The 15,141-nt window shown below is 49.7% G+C and overlaps 1 protein-coding gene across 4 annotated transcripts in view; it reads right to left on the bottom strand.

The window, feature by feature from the left end:
- LOC105892636 (transcription initiation factor TFIID subunit 4-like) overlaps positions 1–15,141 on the bottom strand; it is a 79,976-nt gene that overhangs the window by 23,364 nt on the left and 41,471 nt on the right. For 3 of the 4 annotated variants that reach the window (XM_031569111.2, XM_031569112.2, XM_031569113.2), the window contains 2 exons: positions 3,328–3,453; positions 1,288–3,219 (listed from right to left, as the gene is read on the bottom strand). In XM_031569111.2, coding sequence (XP_031424971.1) covers positions 2,977–3,219; positions 3,328–3,453 — 369 coding nt within the window. In that variant the 3' untranslated portion in view covers positions 1,288–2,976. Of the gene's footprint in view, positions 1–1,287; positions 3,220–3,327; positions 3,454–15,141 lie in introns of those variants that run through there. The other variant, XM_031569114.2, reaches the window with a different exon arrangement.

The raw sequence follows: 15,141 nt of genomic DNA, 5'->3' as shown, positions 1-15,141 counted from the left end.
GTCTGTGCTGGGGGGCCCCATCGAGGGCCACAGCAGGCCGCTCTGTGTCCTTCTCCTGGAGAGAAAGAGAGAAAGACAGAGAGAAGGGGAAAATAAAAAAAATAAACGCCCCGTGCTCCTGCCTTTGCTTGAAACTAATCCGCCCTGCGGAGCCTTGCAAGACCTCTTTGTTCCCTTCCTGCAGACGAGATCAGGCTGCAGACAAACACACACACACACACACACACACACACACACACACACACACACACACACACACACCGCAGCTCTTGCTGGCTATCAGTTTCAGGCCCTCTGGCTATCTGCGTCCAGGCACTGCCTCCGCCAAGCCACCATGCAGAGGAGGAAGGAGGGAAGAGAAGGAGGGGTGGCAGGGTGGAGGAAAAAAGGAGTGGAGAGGAGGGTGGAGCAGCAAGCCCAACCAGCAGCGATCGCCGATCGAGTCTGTCTATTTCGACGCGGGAACCTGTAGGAGATCATCCGCGAGTTTATACGCCTCATATTCTCTCTTCTTCCCTCCTTTTCGCTTTCTCAATCCCAGATCTCTCCCTTTCTTCATCCCTCCATTCACTCACTTTCCCCACACAACCTCTGACAACCGATCTGACTGATCTTTCCCCCCCTTTTCTTCTCTCTGTAAGGTCATTACACCTCTTCCTTAATTTCAGCTTGCTCAAAGGAGCGCCTTTGTCTAGTCTGTGGGCCCTCCTTAATGCACACAGGCCGCCTCGCTCAGCTCAGGATGTGATGTCGTGGGGGAAAAATAATCAGCATGGGCCTCCATAATGCAGGCAGCCTGTGCTCGAGGCCAGCTAACCCCCCCCATTCCACCCCCGCCATCCTCTCAGCCAGCGCCCCCACCCCCACGGCCCCGCCGCACACCCCCCCGGCTCATTGCTGTGCAGATGAAATCTATGACAAGCCCCACAGTGAGGCTGAGAGCGGGCTGCCGTCCAGCAAGCAGCCAGAGGGCCCGGGGGCATCCTGTGACCCCCTTAGAAAAGTCACATTCACTTTGCTCTGGAGAAGGGAAAAGAGATGGCCGCCGGCAAACCACCCCGGTCCCATCCCCACCCTAGCTAAAGCCCCCGCCAGCCAGCCTCAACCAGAGCAGAGGAGAGGAGGGAGTGTGGGTGGGTGGTGGTGAAAAGAAGTTAAGATCCCCCCCCCCCCCCCCTCAACACACACACACACACACACACATTATATATATATATATATATATATATATATATATATATATATATATACACATACACACACACACACACACACACACACACACACACACACACACACACACCCCCACCTCTCTCATTCCACTCCTCCGCCCCGATCCCTCGCTCATTCGCGCCGTACGGCACAGGGACCACACATCATTAGGTTCTCCTCACTAATTACCCACGGACAGGAATATGGTGGAGGGAGGGAGGAGAGGAGAGGAGAAGAAAGAGGGGACGATGAGGGAAGAAGAAGAAGAAGAAGAAAAAAAAACGGCTGTTGGGAAAAAAAGGAGGGTGAAAAAAAATCAAGTGCATATTCACAATTATGGTGTGTGACTGTTTATATATTTATTTGGAGTTTGCTCCCTCGTTGAGCATGGGGAGTCTTGTCCAGTGATAGGGGGCACGGCCACTATGGGGGCGGTGAGTGTGCATGTGTGTATGTGTGTGAGGGGGGAGTGGGGGTCAAGGCACCACACTCAAGCAGCAGAAGTAATGCTTTTATTTTGTTATTTATGCTTCCCGTGGTTTACGGATACATTGTATGCGGCTGGCTTTTTTCCCCCTAACAGATTGCAGCTAAGCGCATGATGCGAACACACAACCCAATAAGCAGGTTATTAAAATGACGAATTTACATTCAGAATTCAGGTTTTTTTTGGTCTCTTTAAACAGTTTTATCATATTCACAGGATTACTCAGACCACTCTTTATGAATCTTAATAGTCTCCGAATTTCTCTGTGCAGAAGCATTCCAGTTCTGACTGTTTCCGCCTGACTACACAGACTGTAGTGTTGGACCGACGATATTTAATACATAAGATTTGCTTTTCTTTTGATGCCAGCTTCTTTTTTTTCCCTCAGTTGAACTTGATTCCTATGGGAAACAATGTTTGCTAAAACCATAAGCCGTCGTAATTGAGACCATATTTAGTCAGGCGCATGAGAAAGAGCCAACATGCTTAGGCCCCTGTCAATACGTGTGTAACTTCATGTGTTTCCAACAAGCCGGACAGAGCCGGAGAGGAACACCTCTAGCGTGTTTGTTTTCCGGCATTCCCAAAAGCCTTACATTGGCAGCCGTCGCAATTAAGGAATAATGGCCAACCTGGCATCCGTTCAAATCTCAACGTAAGACTTAAAAAGAGGAGGGAAGTAGAAAAGGGTGGGGGGAACTTCTTTGCACGGCTCTGGCAACCCGTTGCTTTTTTCCGCCCTCTACTCCAAACTGGATGTAAGAGGAAATGAAAATGTGAGTGACCCTCTCGGCAGAGCGAGCGCGACCCTTAAAACGGAGGACAGAGAAATAAACGAGAAGAGAGGAGGCAAGAAGTGGCCTAGCAGCAAACATGGCCTCAGTGCAAAAGAGAGAGAGATGGGAAAGACAAAGAGAGATAGAAAAAAAAAAGAGAATGTGTGTGTATGAGAGTTATTGGCTCATGACACAACTGGAGGAGATATCAGAACAGCTCATTCTCATTGTCTGAAGGGGCTGGCTGGGTGAGCTTGAGAACAATGCTACAGACATTCTCTCCATAGTCTCCCAGTCCAAGCCTCTTTGCTGAGCAAGACCAACCACGCCGGCTTAACACTGCATCTACGCTATCCACAACCACCTGCTCTGTATTCACTGATCAAGATGGCTGCATCCAAACACACTGCTCTTGTGTTCCTTATGTTCCTGTGTTCCTGTTCTGGTGTTAAGGTCCACGATTGTACTGCTATCGTTAGGACCCAAGCGCCCATGCTAATTTTAATGAACCACTGAAAGAAGCGCCCATGGGATGACTGCTCTTAGATAAATCATACACGGTAAACTCTCGCTCTCTCTCTCGGAGTGAATTTGCAGCGAGCGGTGGGAAAGGAACGCGAGGATCTGCCCCCGCGGCTGCAGCGGCACACGGACTTCCTCCCCTCTCAGGAACACTCGGCTCAGACGGATCAGTGAAGCTTGGAGAGGGCCAGCCGCGAGGGGCATCCAGGGCAGAGGGGACCTCTGAGGACACAGAGAGGACTCTGGGATATCAGAACTGGGGCCGCCTGCAGGGGGAGTGAGCCCATGTGGAGGAGGGAGGGGAGGGGAGGCGAGGGGTTGCGGTCTTACCTCGGTGCCTGACGACGACGACGCCCCCGGCGAGTCCACCTTGCGTTTCTTGCGGGGCCCGATGGCAGCCAGCGCGGTCAGGTTGGCCTCACGCTGCCGGATCAGAGCAAGTTCCTGCTGCTGCATCTGAGGGGAGAAGAAAGGAATCGAAAAAAGAGAGGGAGAAAGAGAAAGAGAGAGAGAGAGAATGCTATCAGGTTAATTTTGACTGGCAACACTAGCTATCTAAGTGAATTGATCACATAACGACTTAAATCAGCACAGCACAGATGGTACAAGCAAAATTACTTCTCATGACCAAATCTATCCCCAGCACCTCCCACCCTGATACCTAACCACAATAGCAGGAGGAGCCATTTCACAGTAAGACATTTTCAGTCAGACCACTAGCACATTTTCCTTCATTTCTTCAATCTGGACTGGAGTTAGCCCATGACCCCACCACCACACCCACACAGCAGCACTTCAGAGCCTGTGATGGGATCAGTGTTGTGAGGCACTACTTACTGCTTTCATTCCCGTATCATTTACTAACAATTTAATTCAATTAGCACTTCAGTCAACACGGCTTTCAGCCTACGCATATTCTCCCCTTGACTTCATGACCCCTTGAGTCCATGATATATGCACCATGAAGGTAGCTACGCGCTTTCTTATGTTTCTTATGTAAACACCATTTGCGTAACTTCTGAGGGATGTAGTCAAGCGCCGCTACAAGGCATATTTTTAACATTATTATACAATTACAAGGTACAAAAGTTACAAAAACACAAAATTAGGTTTTCATCTACTGAAATGTGCATTTTGACGTATGTTTTCCTCAATGGTGAGGTTTTAAATCATGGATCTGAACACCTCAAACATCTGTGTTACTTGGTTAATTTCCTTCTTTGTTAGGTTTATGTGATGCAAAGAAACATAAAAGAAAGAGGTTATTAGGAATACAGTTCTCTCCTTGCTTTCATTTTCAAAATCAAAGCCTGGTTTATGTTTTCAATGGATTTTAATGACGTTCACAAGGTTAATGCGAATGTCCATGTTCCACATGGTTGTAACTCCGTTCGCTTCTATATTCAATCTAGGTTATGCGCAACAAATCTCCGTATTCGTTAAAACAGGTTGTTCGTTTCTGGCCCACTTCTGATTCAGATCCTCTGTACTAGCTTGAATATGGCGTTGTTTTATTAAGATTGAAGTTACTGCAATCTGCAAGTTGACATCTAAAACTCATGCCATCAAGATGGATAAGGGGTTTAAGCTAGACACTTCCTCGTACAGCTACGATTACGAGGGTATGTTAGTAGTCCCGAACGGGGATAATGTAGCAAGTTAGCTAGCTAATCTTACCTGATAAAATAATTCTGATGGCTAGCTATAGACCCACATGAGCATGTGATCACCTATTTTTACCAGTTTCAAACAAAGACAGGTAGACTGATGCTGTCAGCATCAGGGCAGCCTCTGGCAGGGCTATGGGAGACGAGAAGCCACACTACCTGAGAGTAAGGATAGGGATGGGTTGGGTGTTCTGTTCGAGTTATCAGTCGGCTCCAGTTCAAGGACAGTGTGTATCAAGCAACTCAGGGTAAGAGTGAGAGTAGACTAATCAATCATCATGACTGGGTCCCCTTGACTCTCATCACTCGACACAAAATGTCTGCTACCGACAGCCGTGGTCCTTCATTAAGAGGATTTCACGTCTTGCATTACGGATCCATATTCTCCTTTAGGTGATCAATTCAATTATGAAATTCTTATGCTGGAGCTGAGTTTCCCAGTCAATGCGCACTGAGGCTGTTTGTTTCCTGCTTCTGATTCTTCATTGGTCTTGACAGAAGAAAAAATGGCTTTAACTTGCATTCAAATATTCATCGAACAAAACGGCAACAATAAAAGGCACAAACAAAAAGCAAGTTAATGTTACCTGATTACCTAAAAGTCAATCTACCACTGTCGATTCGTACGGTTGTTACCGCCTTCTCCGACAAGCAGATGTGATCAGACCCGTTTTCCAGTTAGTTTGTGTGACGTTCGACATAAAGCCTATAAATCACGCCTCTCCACGCTTAAGTGCTGCGGACGTGATCAGAGTGCGCAGGGGATAATATCCGTAACTGCAATGTGTGTAACTGGAGGCACGCAAGAAAAGGACTTATGTGCAAATGGGAGAATACAGCCCTTAGTGTTCTACCTGGGAATCAAACCTGTGACATCAGCATCACAAGTCAAACCCTCCAAGCTCGACCGGTTGAGCCCACACACAGGATCACATCTGAAGCCGCACTAATGACCTGGCAGCTCTGAGAGTCGGCCATGTTGTGTCTCCAGCATCCATTTCGCGGCCTGCCTGAGGAGAGGCCCCTCTGCTCTAAAATGGCAGCGTGCTGTCAGGCGTCGGGGCTGCCGAGTGTGTGTGTGTGTGTGTGTGTGTGTGTGTGTGTGTGTGTGTGTGGGGGCGGCCGGGCTGTGCTGCGCCGCCACGGTGGTGCAGTCACATGCTCTGATGTGATTTCTCCCGTCGTGATTTGTGAGAGGAGGCGCGACGCCCCAGGTAATGTCATGGGTGGCCGCAGGGAGGGAGAGAGAGAGACGGGAGGGAGAGAGAGAGAGAGAGGGAGAGAGAGAGTGAGAGAGGGAGAGAGAGAGTGAGAGAGGGAGAGGGGTGAAAGAGAGGATGGTTGGAACAGCGTGACTGGGAGCTGGCCTTTCTGCCGGCCGGACGTGTGAGAGCCCCCAGGACATGGCACAGAGGGCATCAAGCCTGCCTGCTCTGGCAGCAACGCGCCTGCACACGCACACGCACACACACACACACACACACACACACACACACACACACACACACACACACACACACACACACACACACACATATTCCACCATACCCACACCTAAACACTAGCAAACCCCCACACACTAAACACAAACACACTGTGAACACCGATCCAGCAGGGGGACGTCGGAGGAAGGGAGGGTGTGTGTGTGTGTGTGTGTGTGTGTGTGTGTGTGTGAGCAATTAAAAGGGAACAATCGATGCCTGCCTTTCATACTCTTTTACAGTGTAATGTGGGTTAGAGGAGAGATTGTGTCCAGTTATGCTATTTTTAAGGTTCATGTTTAAGGTTTGGAGGGTGCAGGCAGACGGTTGCGTTGGTTGGTGCAGAGCAAAGAGCGGTGCGGGCCCATCGCTGTGGCAATGATGGCCGTGGCGTCACAAACACTAGCAGTGCCCCTGGCGCAGGCTGGCCTTTAGGGGGGTTGCCACTTCTCATCACCGCAACAGGCAGACGAGCTGGAGCACCCCGCCCTCCTGACAGCTCAAACACATACCCAACACGCTAAAATAAGGACGCACACGCACACGCACACGCACACACACACACACACACACACACACACACACACACACACACACACGCTCTCTATGGGCCAGGTTCCTTTGCCCTCAGAGGGCCTTGGGAACGGTCAGTAATGCTGAACTATTACATGTATATCTATTTACTTTAGACGCCTTTATTGACAGCAGCTTACAATGCAGTACAGGTTGTCTGTACATCTGATCAGTGTGGGTATTGGGTGGGTACTGTGTGGGTATTGAACTCATGATCTTTGCGCCACAGCGCCTTGATTAACTAGTTAAGGTACAGGAACACGGAGGCAGCGGTTTTGAGCTGGGGAGCTCGTGCGTGTTGCAACATGACTAATACACGACACAAACTGACCTATGGGCCACAACTGTGCTTGGAGATGAGCCTTTCTGTCATCCAGCCTTGACATGCATGAGCTGCAGGGGCAATGGGCAGAGGGTGTGTTTATGATCATCACAAATCGCTAGCTGTCACAACTGCAGTCACTATGGAGACACACAGTTACCACAGAGACACGCACGACAGGCATGCCATTGCGGACGTCGACCCAGCAAACCCCACCACAGACCAAGCCTCCATTTAGGCACACCTCCTGCGTCGGACCAACCCCAACAGTTAATGGGCAGCTAATCCGCTGGCTTCATGCCACGACAGGGGATGTGGCAATGGTGCACTGTGGCTGGCACCAGGATGTCAGGATACCATCTCTGCCCGGCAGCTGGCACCAGGCTCGGGCTCCTCGAGCGCCTGCGGGGACAGTCTGCGTCTGCAATTTTACGATGCCACGATGCACGCAGACGCACTCTGTGCCATCTGCAGTGCCTGTTGTCAGTGTGCGATCGGTGCCGCAGAGAGAGGGGTGGTGGCGGAGGAAAACGCCCCCATTCTCCTAAGGCGCACAGAGACAGGTCTGTACTATGGGTCTCTCCTAAGGCAGAGAGACAGGTCTGTACTTTGGGTGTTGGCTGTTAGACAGGCATAGAGAGACAGGCCTGTACTATAGGTGTTGGCTGTATGACAGGTTCAGACTATGCCCTACACACCATGTTGGAGACTGAATGGACCTAACTCCAGAGTTGTGTATATCAAACATGGCCAAATGACCCCAAATTCACATTTGGTTATAAATGATATCCGCAAAATAACTTATCGATTGTCTGACGACTACCAGTAGCCTCCATCTTACTGTAAAGGTTGAAGGCTAAAATATCTGCCACGGCTGAACGCCGTTGCCATCAAAGGTCATCAAAAATAAAAATAAATAACCAAAACCTCACCAAATACAGGAACCCCTTCCATATGCTCATTTCTCCCTACCTTTCAACAGACATTAGAAAAATAGATTTGTCAAGTTTGATCAATACCGGAATATGTGCTGGCCCCCTCAAGCCTTCTTTAAATACCAGAGGAGGTGGCGGCCCTCGCTGGCCTTTGAGGAGCAGGGCGTCGTGCTTGTAAGCTGAAATCACTTTCCAAAGGTCACGGCCAGCAGGACATGCCCGAAACATCCCCAGTGAACTCATCTATATTTGCTGCTCAGATTGAAAAGGGGATGGGGAAGCTGCGGTTAAAATTCACACAGAGTATTTACAGATCCAGTGCAATTACTTTGTGACTGGAGGCGTTTGTTTCCAGGGGACACCAACGGCTGCGAACGGCACAAGGAAGGCTCTCTGAATCTCCACACGCTTCATAAACACTGTCAGTCACGTAGCCAGACTGTGTGTGTGTGTGTGTGTGTGTGTGTGTGAGTGCCTGAGGGGATGCACCATATGTAATATTCTACCCAGAGTTAAATTACATACATGTGTGGTCGTAGCATTGTGAGTGTACAAAAAAAGAAATGCACTATGGCGTCTGAGAAAATTAGCATGCAAACACTGAGATTTTACAAATTATATGAAAATAAATCTCAAGCCGTGATGTTCATTAACTTAAGGTTAAGGGACTGCAAGTCAAGAACACAACACAATTTCCTCAGTAAATGAATCGACTAAATCAGAAAGAAATACTGTCTGTAAGTCTATGCTACACTATGCTATACATGACAGGACAACCTGTTTCACCCTATGGAGGGCTGCAGTGTGGACAAGAGAGACCAGATCAGGGCATCATATCTTCCAGGGTGGTAATACCCCAGCCCCTACACGAAGGAGGCAGAAAACAGCATCCTGACAGCCAACCTGCCTTTCACGGTCTCTGCAGCTCTAACAAAGGCTCCACACACACACACACCACACACACACACACCACACCCTCCCCCCCTTTGCCCCTTAGGCTTGCTCTGGGCTTTGCAGACACTAACAGACAGATGTCCTTGGTGGAGCAGAACGTGTGTGTGCGTGTGTGTGTGTGTGTGTGTGTGTGTGTGTGTGTGTGAGCCTGACGTTGGGGGGAGAAGGAGAGGGGTGGGGGGGCAGAGGGAGGGGTGGTAGCCCAAGTGAAAGGGGGGTAAATAAATGTCATGGGTTCGACGCTGGTCCCCAAACCCTCCCGACTCCCAGTCCTCAGGGACACAAAACACACACACACACACACACACACACACACACACACACACACACACACACACACACACACACACACACACACACAGACAGACAGACAGACAGAGACACCGGGTCAGATGAATGGGTGAACGCGTGTGTGTTTAGGTCTCCATGTGGCCATTTCCTTTCAAAGTTGCCTGGCGCACACTTGGCTTCCGGGGCATCTGAGCACTTCTGCAGGAACATCTGCAAGCTGTGGGCTCCTTCCTCCTCCCAATGTGTGGTGTGTGTGTGTGTGTGTGTGTGTGTGTGTGTGTGTGTGGTGTGTGCACGCATACAGGCTAGCTCTCTGCCCCTGGCCCCTGCACTGACAGAGGGAAGGCTGGTGGGGTGATGGGGTGGGGGAAGAGGAGAGGGCTGGCCTTCAAACAAGAGATGGTGTGATATGGCGTTACGTGTGCCAGCACCCTCCCATTCCAATTAATTAATACATAACAGCTAATTACATTACTTTACTTTCATTTACTCAATTAGTTAGTGCAGGATGATGCTGTGTGCTGGCTGAATAGGGACACACACACACACACTCAGAGACAAGCCCCCAGTCACTTTGTTGATCAGCCCATCAGATTAGTGCATAACAGCAGGTCAGCAAAGATACTCTATACTTGTCTGCTTGGCTTGATTGCACATCTATATATAAAATAGGAGCATATTGTTAGAAATGATGGCGTTGCCCTTCTTTTCCAGCCTAACCACAAGGAGAGGTGGCCAGGTGTGCGCCCGGCAGCTTGTTGTGCCACGCTGACACTTCCGTCCTTGCCAACTTCAGCAAAACACCCTTCAAAGACGTGACCGCAGGGAAGAGTGGGGACAGAAAGAAGGAAAGAGAGAGAGAGAGAGAGAGGCAGTAGTGAACCTTCAACATGAGAGTCTCACAGATGGGCGAGAGACTAACTCAGAGTGCTGTCTGTCTGTCTGTCTGTCTGTCTGTCGCCCCGAAAGGGCCTGGGCGTGCCAGACCTGTTGTCAAGGGCCAACCACCAATTATTCAGTGTTAGGAGCTTCTCTTCAGGCACAGGTCATTAGGAGTGCACGGTCTTTCTGACCTCATCCAGACACACACACACACACACACACACACGGGCACGCACACACACAAACGCATACATACATACGGCATTCACCCCCACACATTCATACGCATCTTATTTGCAGAAATTATGAGGTGCTAAAAGTGTGTGTACGACACACGACCTTGCGCTACGTGCCGTATGCTAATGAGGTTGAACTAACGAGGTGGTGGTGGTGGAGGAGTCGGCGTGCAGGCGGCCGGTGCAGAAGGGGGCCGCGGCGCGGCGGAGCATCTGAGCGTTTGTTCAGTGGAACGTTTGTGAGGTACGCAGGGTTAAGCAGCGCCGAGCTGGAAAGGACCTGATAAGCACATTTAAGGCAGACTTCACATCGCGCTGCTCCGCGCCGCGCCGACACTGGAGCCGATCATTAAAAATAATGCTTATCTAAGGGGAAAAATTTCCCCACTTGAAAATGTTTCTTTCGCTTTTGTGTTTTTTTCCCCCCGCACATTGCTCCTTGCTTGGGCTAGCACTCTTCTTTCACTGTCTGCCTCTCTTCTCTTCACCTCTCCCACTCTCTCTCTTTTTCACTCGCTTTCTCTTTTTTTCCATGAGAGAGATTCAGTGCTCGTCACCTGCTATTGATCACATGTAATTTGCATCCCGGAGAAGAAGTGAACTCAGATGCTGGCGCGCGGCGAGAAGAGGACGGCACCGATGATTTATTCATTTCCAAATCAAAAAAAGAAGAAGAAGGAGAAGAGTAGGAGGAGGAGGAGGAAGGGAAAAAAACTGAAGGTAGATGAGAGGAGAAGCTCCAAAGATGGAGGGAGACTGGAGGCTGTAACGCTGGGCTCCTCTTCCTTTCTAACTCCCTTTCCCTTTCCCTCTCTCCCTCTCTCTCTGCCTGAAGCCCCCGGGCCCTTGGTGTGCAAGTCCTTCTAATTAACAAGGTGAATCATGCCGCCTCTCTCTAATTAGGCAACATGACAATCTAATGGAAACATGCGGGCAAAGCTGGCACACTTAGAATCACCTCACAAAGGCGCCCTGCACCCCCCCCCCCCCTCAAGCTGCCCACCTCCCTCCCCTCTCTGCCTGTGCCCTCCCCGCCCTCCCATCCGCCAGCCTCAGAGCTGCTGATCTGGCCTAAGAGCTGATGGAGGGGGGGGTCTGGGAACGCTCACTTGCACTCACACGGTGGAAGGGAAGGTGCACAGGGTCAGAGGTGGGCTACGAGTGTGTCTGTGCGGGTGGGAGGTTAGGGTGTCAGTCAAGAGTTCCATTTCCTTTTTTCCCCTCCTCATTTTGCAACTGTGTAACTGAAACACGTCCTTCCACCCATCTTTTCTCCTCTCCTATCCCCGCTCCCTCTCTCCTCTCCTCTCCTTCGTCCCAGGCAGGCAGGGAGGCAGGCTGGCAGCTCGCCACGAGCGTAGCTCCTTGTACCCAATTCCCATGGTGCCGGAGTCCCAGGGAGAGCGAGCACAAAGAGAAGTGTTCTCCTTACGGGGCTCCGACGTGGGCCCTGCACTGCCGAGCCAACGCTGCAATCTCGCTCGCAGGCAAATCTCCCTTTTTTGTTGTTCTCCTCTCCCCTCTTTCCCTCTCTCTCACTCCCTCTCCCTCTCATTACGGCACTTTGTAATATAGGAAAACACACAGGAACACCAAAGGTATTTTTAAAAGCTGGGGCTGTTTTTTTCCTTGTGATATGACTTGAGGAAAAAAAAAAAGTGAAGGCGAGAGCGCCAACAACAAAGTAACAAATAAAAATAGTGTCAGGACAGCCCGCTATTTAGCCTATGCACATTTTGTCTTCAAAACACATCTTTATTATGTGATATTTTTAATTAAAAATTAAATAACTGGCTTTGATCTATCAAATAATTAAACTGAAACACAATGGGCAATTAAAAAGACATCCGCTGTACATTTGTAACCGTAATGGATATCTCCATTAATGTAAATTATAATCTGAGCCTTCTGGGAGGTGGATGAGAGAGCGAGACATGCCAAGGCCTCCTGTGTCTCGGTGCTGTGATGGCCTCATGATGTGAACTAGTGTCAGGAGCCCAGTCCAAAGATGAGCGGAGGAGAGGAGAGTTATGGCTGTGTTTGCGACACGCATTAAACATTTACAGCTGGTGCTCAACAAACGGCTGTGGCAGAGGTTGGGTGTTCCGGGGTGGGGGTGGGGTGGGGGCAGCGGTGCGTCGGCCACTGGTTCCAGCTGGCAGGCCTTGTGTTCTGACCGGCTGCATGCTGGGTGGGTTTAATCTTCATCGGTCCCCCACAGCTTCCACATCAAAACTGGGTTACGAGACCTTTATGGGTCTAGAGTTCAGCCAACATTCTGGAACATAATTGCGAGGCTGATGATGGAGACTACATTTGGAAGAGATTTGATGCAGTGAATCAGCTGACGTCTCTATCAATTTCCTGTACGATTCGCAGGTTTCAGACGGCGGCTTATCCCAGTGCGGTTACCTTATGCAGAATAATCAGAAGGAGTTTATGTGCAGGCTGCCCTTTATGCCAGGGCAGACTCCGTTTGAGGCAGCAGAAAGAGAGAAGGGAACAGGATGATATCAGTGGCACTGCTATGCAGAGGAACCAACTCTCCTATCCAGTACTGCATCTGAATCATTTTCCCACCCTAATTCCATGTGGAGGCAGAAGTGCCCATTCACTAAAGGGCATTCAAAATGTGATCTGAGGGTCAGACTTCAAGACACACACACGCACACTCACTCTCCAGTTCATGTTTTGCTGGTTCAGTGACATAGCAGTCACATAGCAGACCCTTGTCCAAACAGGCATGGCCATTTGGGCACATGGACGCTCATGTAATAGGTGCAAGGGTGAGAGCCAGCAGAAGCAACTGTGGCACAGGCTGCAGTGTGAGCTTTATATGCAATGCCGGCGTGCAAATGAGGCAACACACACACACACACACACGCGCACACACACACACACACACACGTACATACACACATGCCTCCAAAGTGCCCGAGGTGGAAAAATATTTGAGGAAAATTATTCTAACAAAAAGCTGCAGAGAGTCCCATCGGACAGCTCTCCCGTTCTCTCACACGAGGCTGGGATCACTCCAAGCAAAAAAACTAGAGCATTGCTGCAAGGACAAAGCATCACTGTGGATGGATGGAGAGATAGACAGAGGGAGGGAGCGATGGAGAGAAAGAAAGGCAAAGCATAACAAAAAGCAAGACAGAAAGAAAGACAAAGAAAGAAAGAGAAAGCGAGAGAGAGAGAGAGAGAGAGAGAGAGAGAGAGAGAGAGAGCGAGAGAGAGGGTGGAACAACTGACTGGGCTCAAGATCTGGTCTGTGGTAAAAAGCGGACAGACTTGAGATGTCATTCAGTGCAGGCGCAGAATTGAAGACTGCAGCCAGGGCTCTTCAAAGCGCACAGATCCCTTTCCCCAACCCAGCTGTGGAGTTAGCAAGAGTTTGTGTGTGTTAGTGCTTTACATCAGAGGCCTGCAGAGTTGACAGAGGGAGAAAGATAGTGATATAACAGCCTCACTATCCATCGTGGTACACCCCGCGCTGCTCTTACAACACTATTGCGTTTCAAAGGCAGTCAGTCAGTCAGACACAGTTAGCCGGCTAGCTGTGCGTGGACAGGGGTGCAGGTTAGAGGGCTCATGGGAGGGCAACCGTAGACATCATAGTAGACCAAGTCCCTTAGCAACCCATTCCAATCTTAGGCACTGGAGACTTTCAAGGTTCAAGAAATAGTATCCTACAAACTATGAACTATGACCAGCCTATATTGGGACATTTATAACGGTCCTTGTGAATAATACACAAACACAGCACCAATAAATGTGATGATGTTAATTCTACAACTCACCCACCCTTTCTGCCTTTTGCACATAATAAACATCATCTCCATATGTATTGTTTGGTTTCTGGAATCGCGTTTTGGAGGCCTGGACTACTTTTGACCAGGCAGTGAGGCATCTGGACTTTTTCACAACCAGGAAGTAAAGCGCATCTAACGAGTCCAATCAACTGGGTCAGTGTATGGATGGAGGGCAACCACAGGACTCCTTTCACTTCCTGGATATGAAGACTGAAGCCTCTGGCAGGGCGTTTCTCAAACCTGTGGTCAGTTCCAGGGGCTGCGCTCTCCATCGCGGGGTCTGGACGCTGAGTGGACACCCCCACCCCTTGGGGCCTGAGGACTGGCCAGGAATGATGAATCTGTGGCCGCAGTGTGTGTCTGTGTGTGCTGACATGGTGATGCATCTGCTATCGCCCCGACACAGCCCCCTTTTGAAGTGGTGTGTGTCTGTGTGTGAGTGTGTGTGTCTGTGTGTGAGTGTGTGAGTGTGTGTGTCAGTGTGTGTGTGTGTGTCAGTGTGTGTGTGTGTGTGTGTGTGTGTGTGTGTGTGTTAGGGGGGCGTCTAAGTGGAGTGCTTTTCTCAGGCCACACCATAGGGGCAGCAAGAGGAATTAAATGGCAACAACAAAAAAGATGAGGCCAGATGGGGGCTATATTGACAGATTTGGGCTCTCACTCCATCCTTCTTTTGAACACACACAGACACAGACCAGACACAGACCAGACACAGACACAGACACAGACACAGAGAGAGAGACAGAGACAGAGACAGAGAGAGACAGAGACACAGAGACAGAGACACACACACACTATGTTAATTCCAGTCCTCCATGTTTAGGCCTACATTACACATACTAATGCATTCTAGAATGACGCCTTGCCAGATTCAAAGCATACTATGTCAACACGGTTTCCAGCAGGGATCGATCAATCTGTATAATTCCACAGTAATGTTAAAAGACTGTGGATCTAAAGTCCGACATGCAGGCCATATCCACAGCACAAATCA

This window comes from Clupea harengus, chromosome 6 (assembly GCF_900700415.2).
Source record: "Clupea harengus chromosome 6, Ch_v2.0.2, whole genome shotgun sequence".
Classification (NCBI taxonomy): Eukaryota; Metazoa; Chordata; class Actinopteri; order Clupeiformes; family Clupeidae; genus Clupea; species Clupea harengus.
Note: the sequence above shows the minus strand (reverse complement) of the source record. Positions and strands in the feature narration are given on the sequence as shown.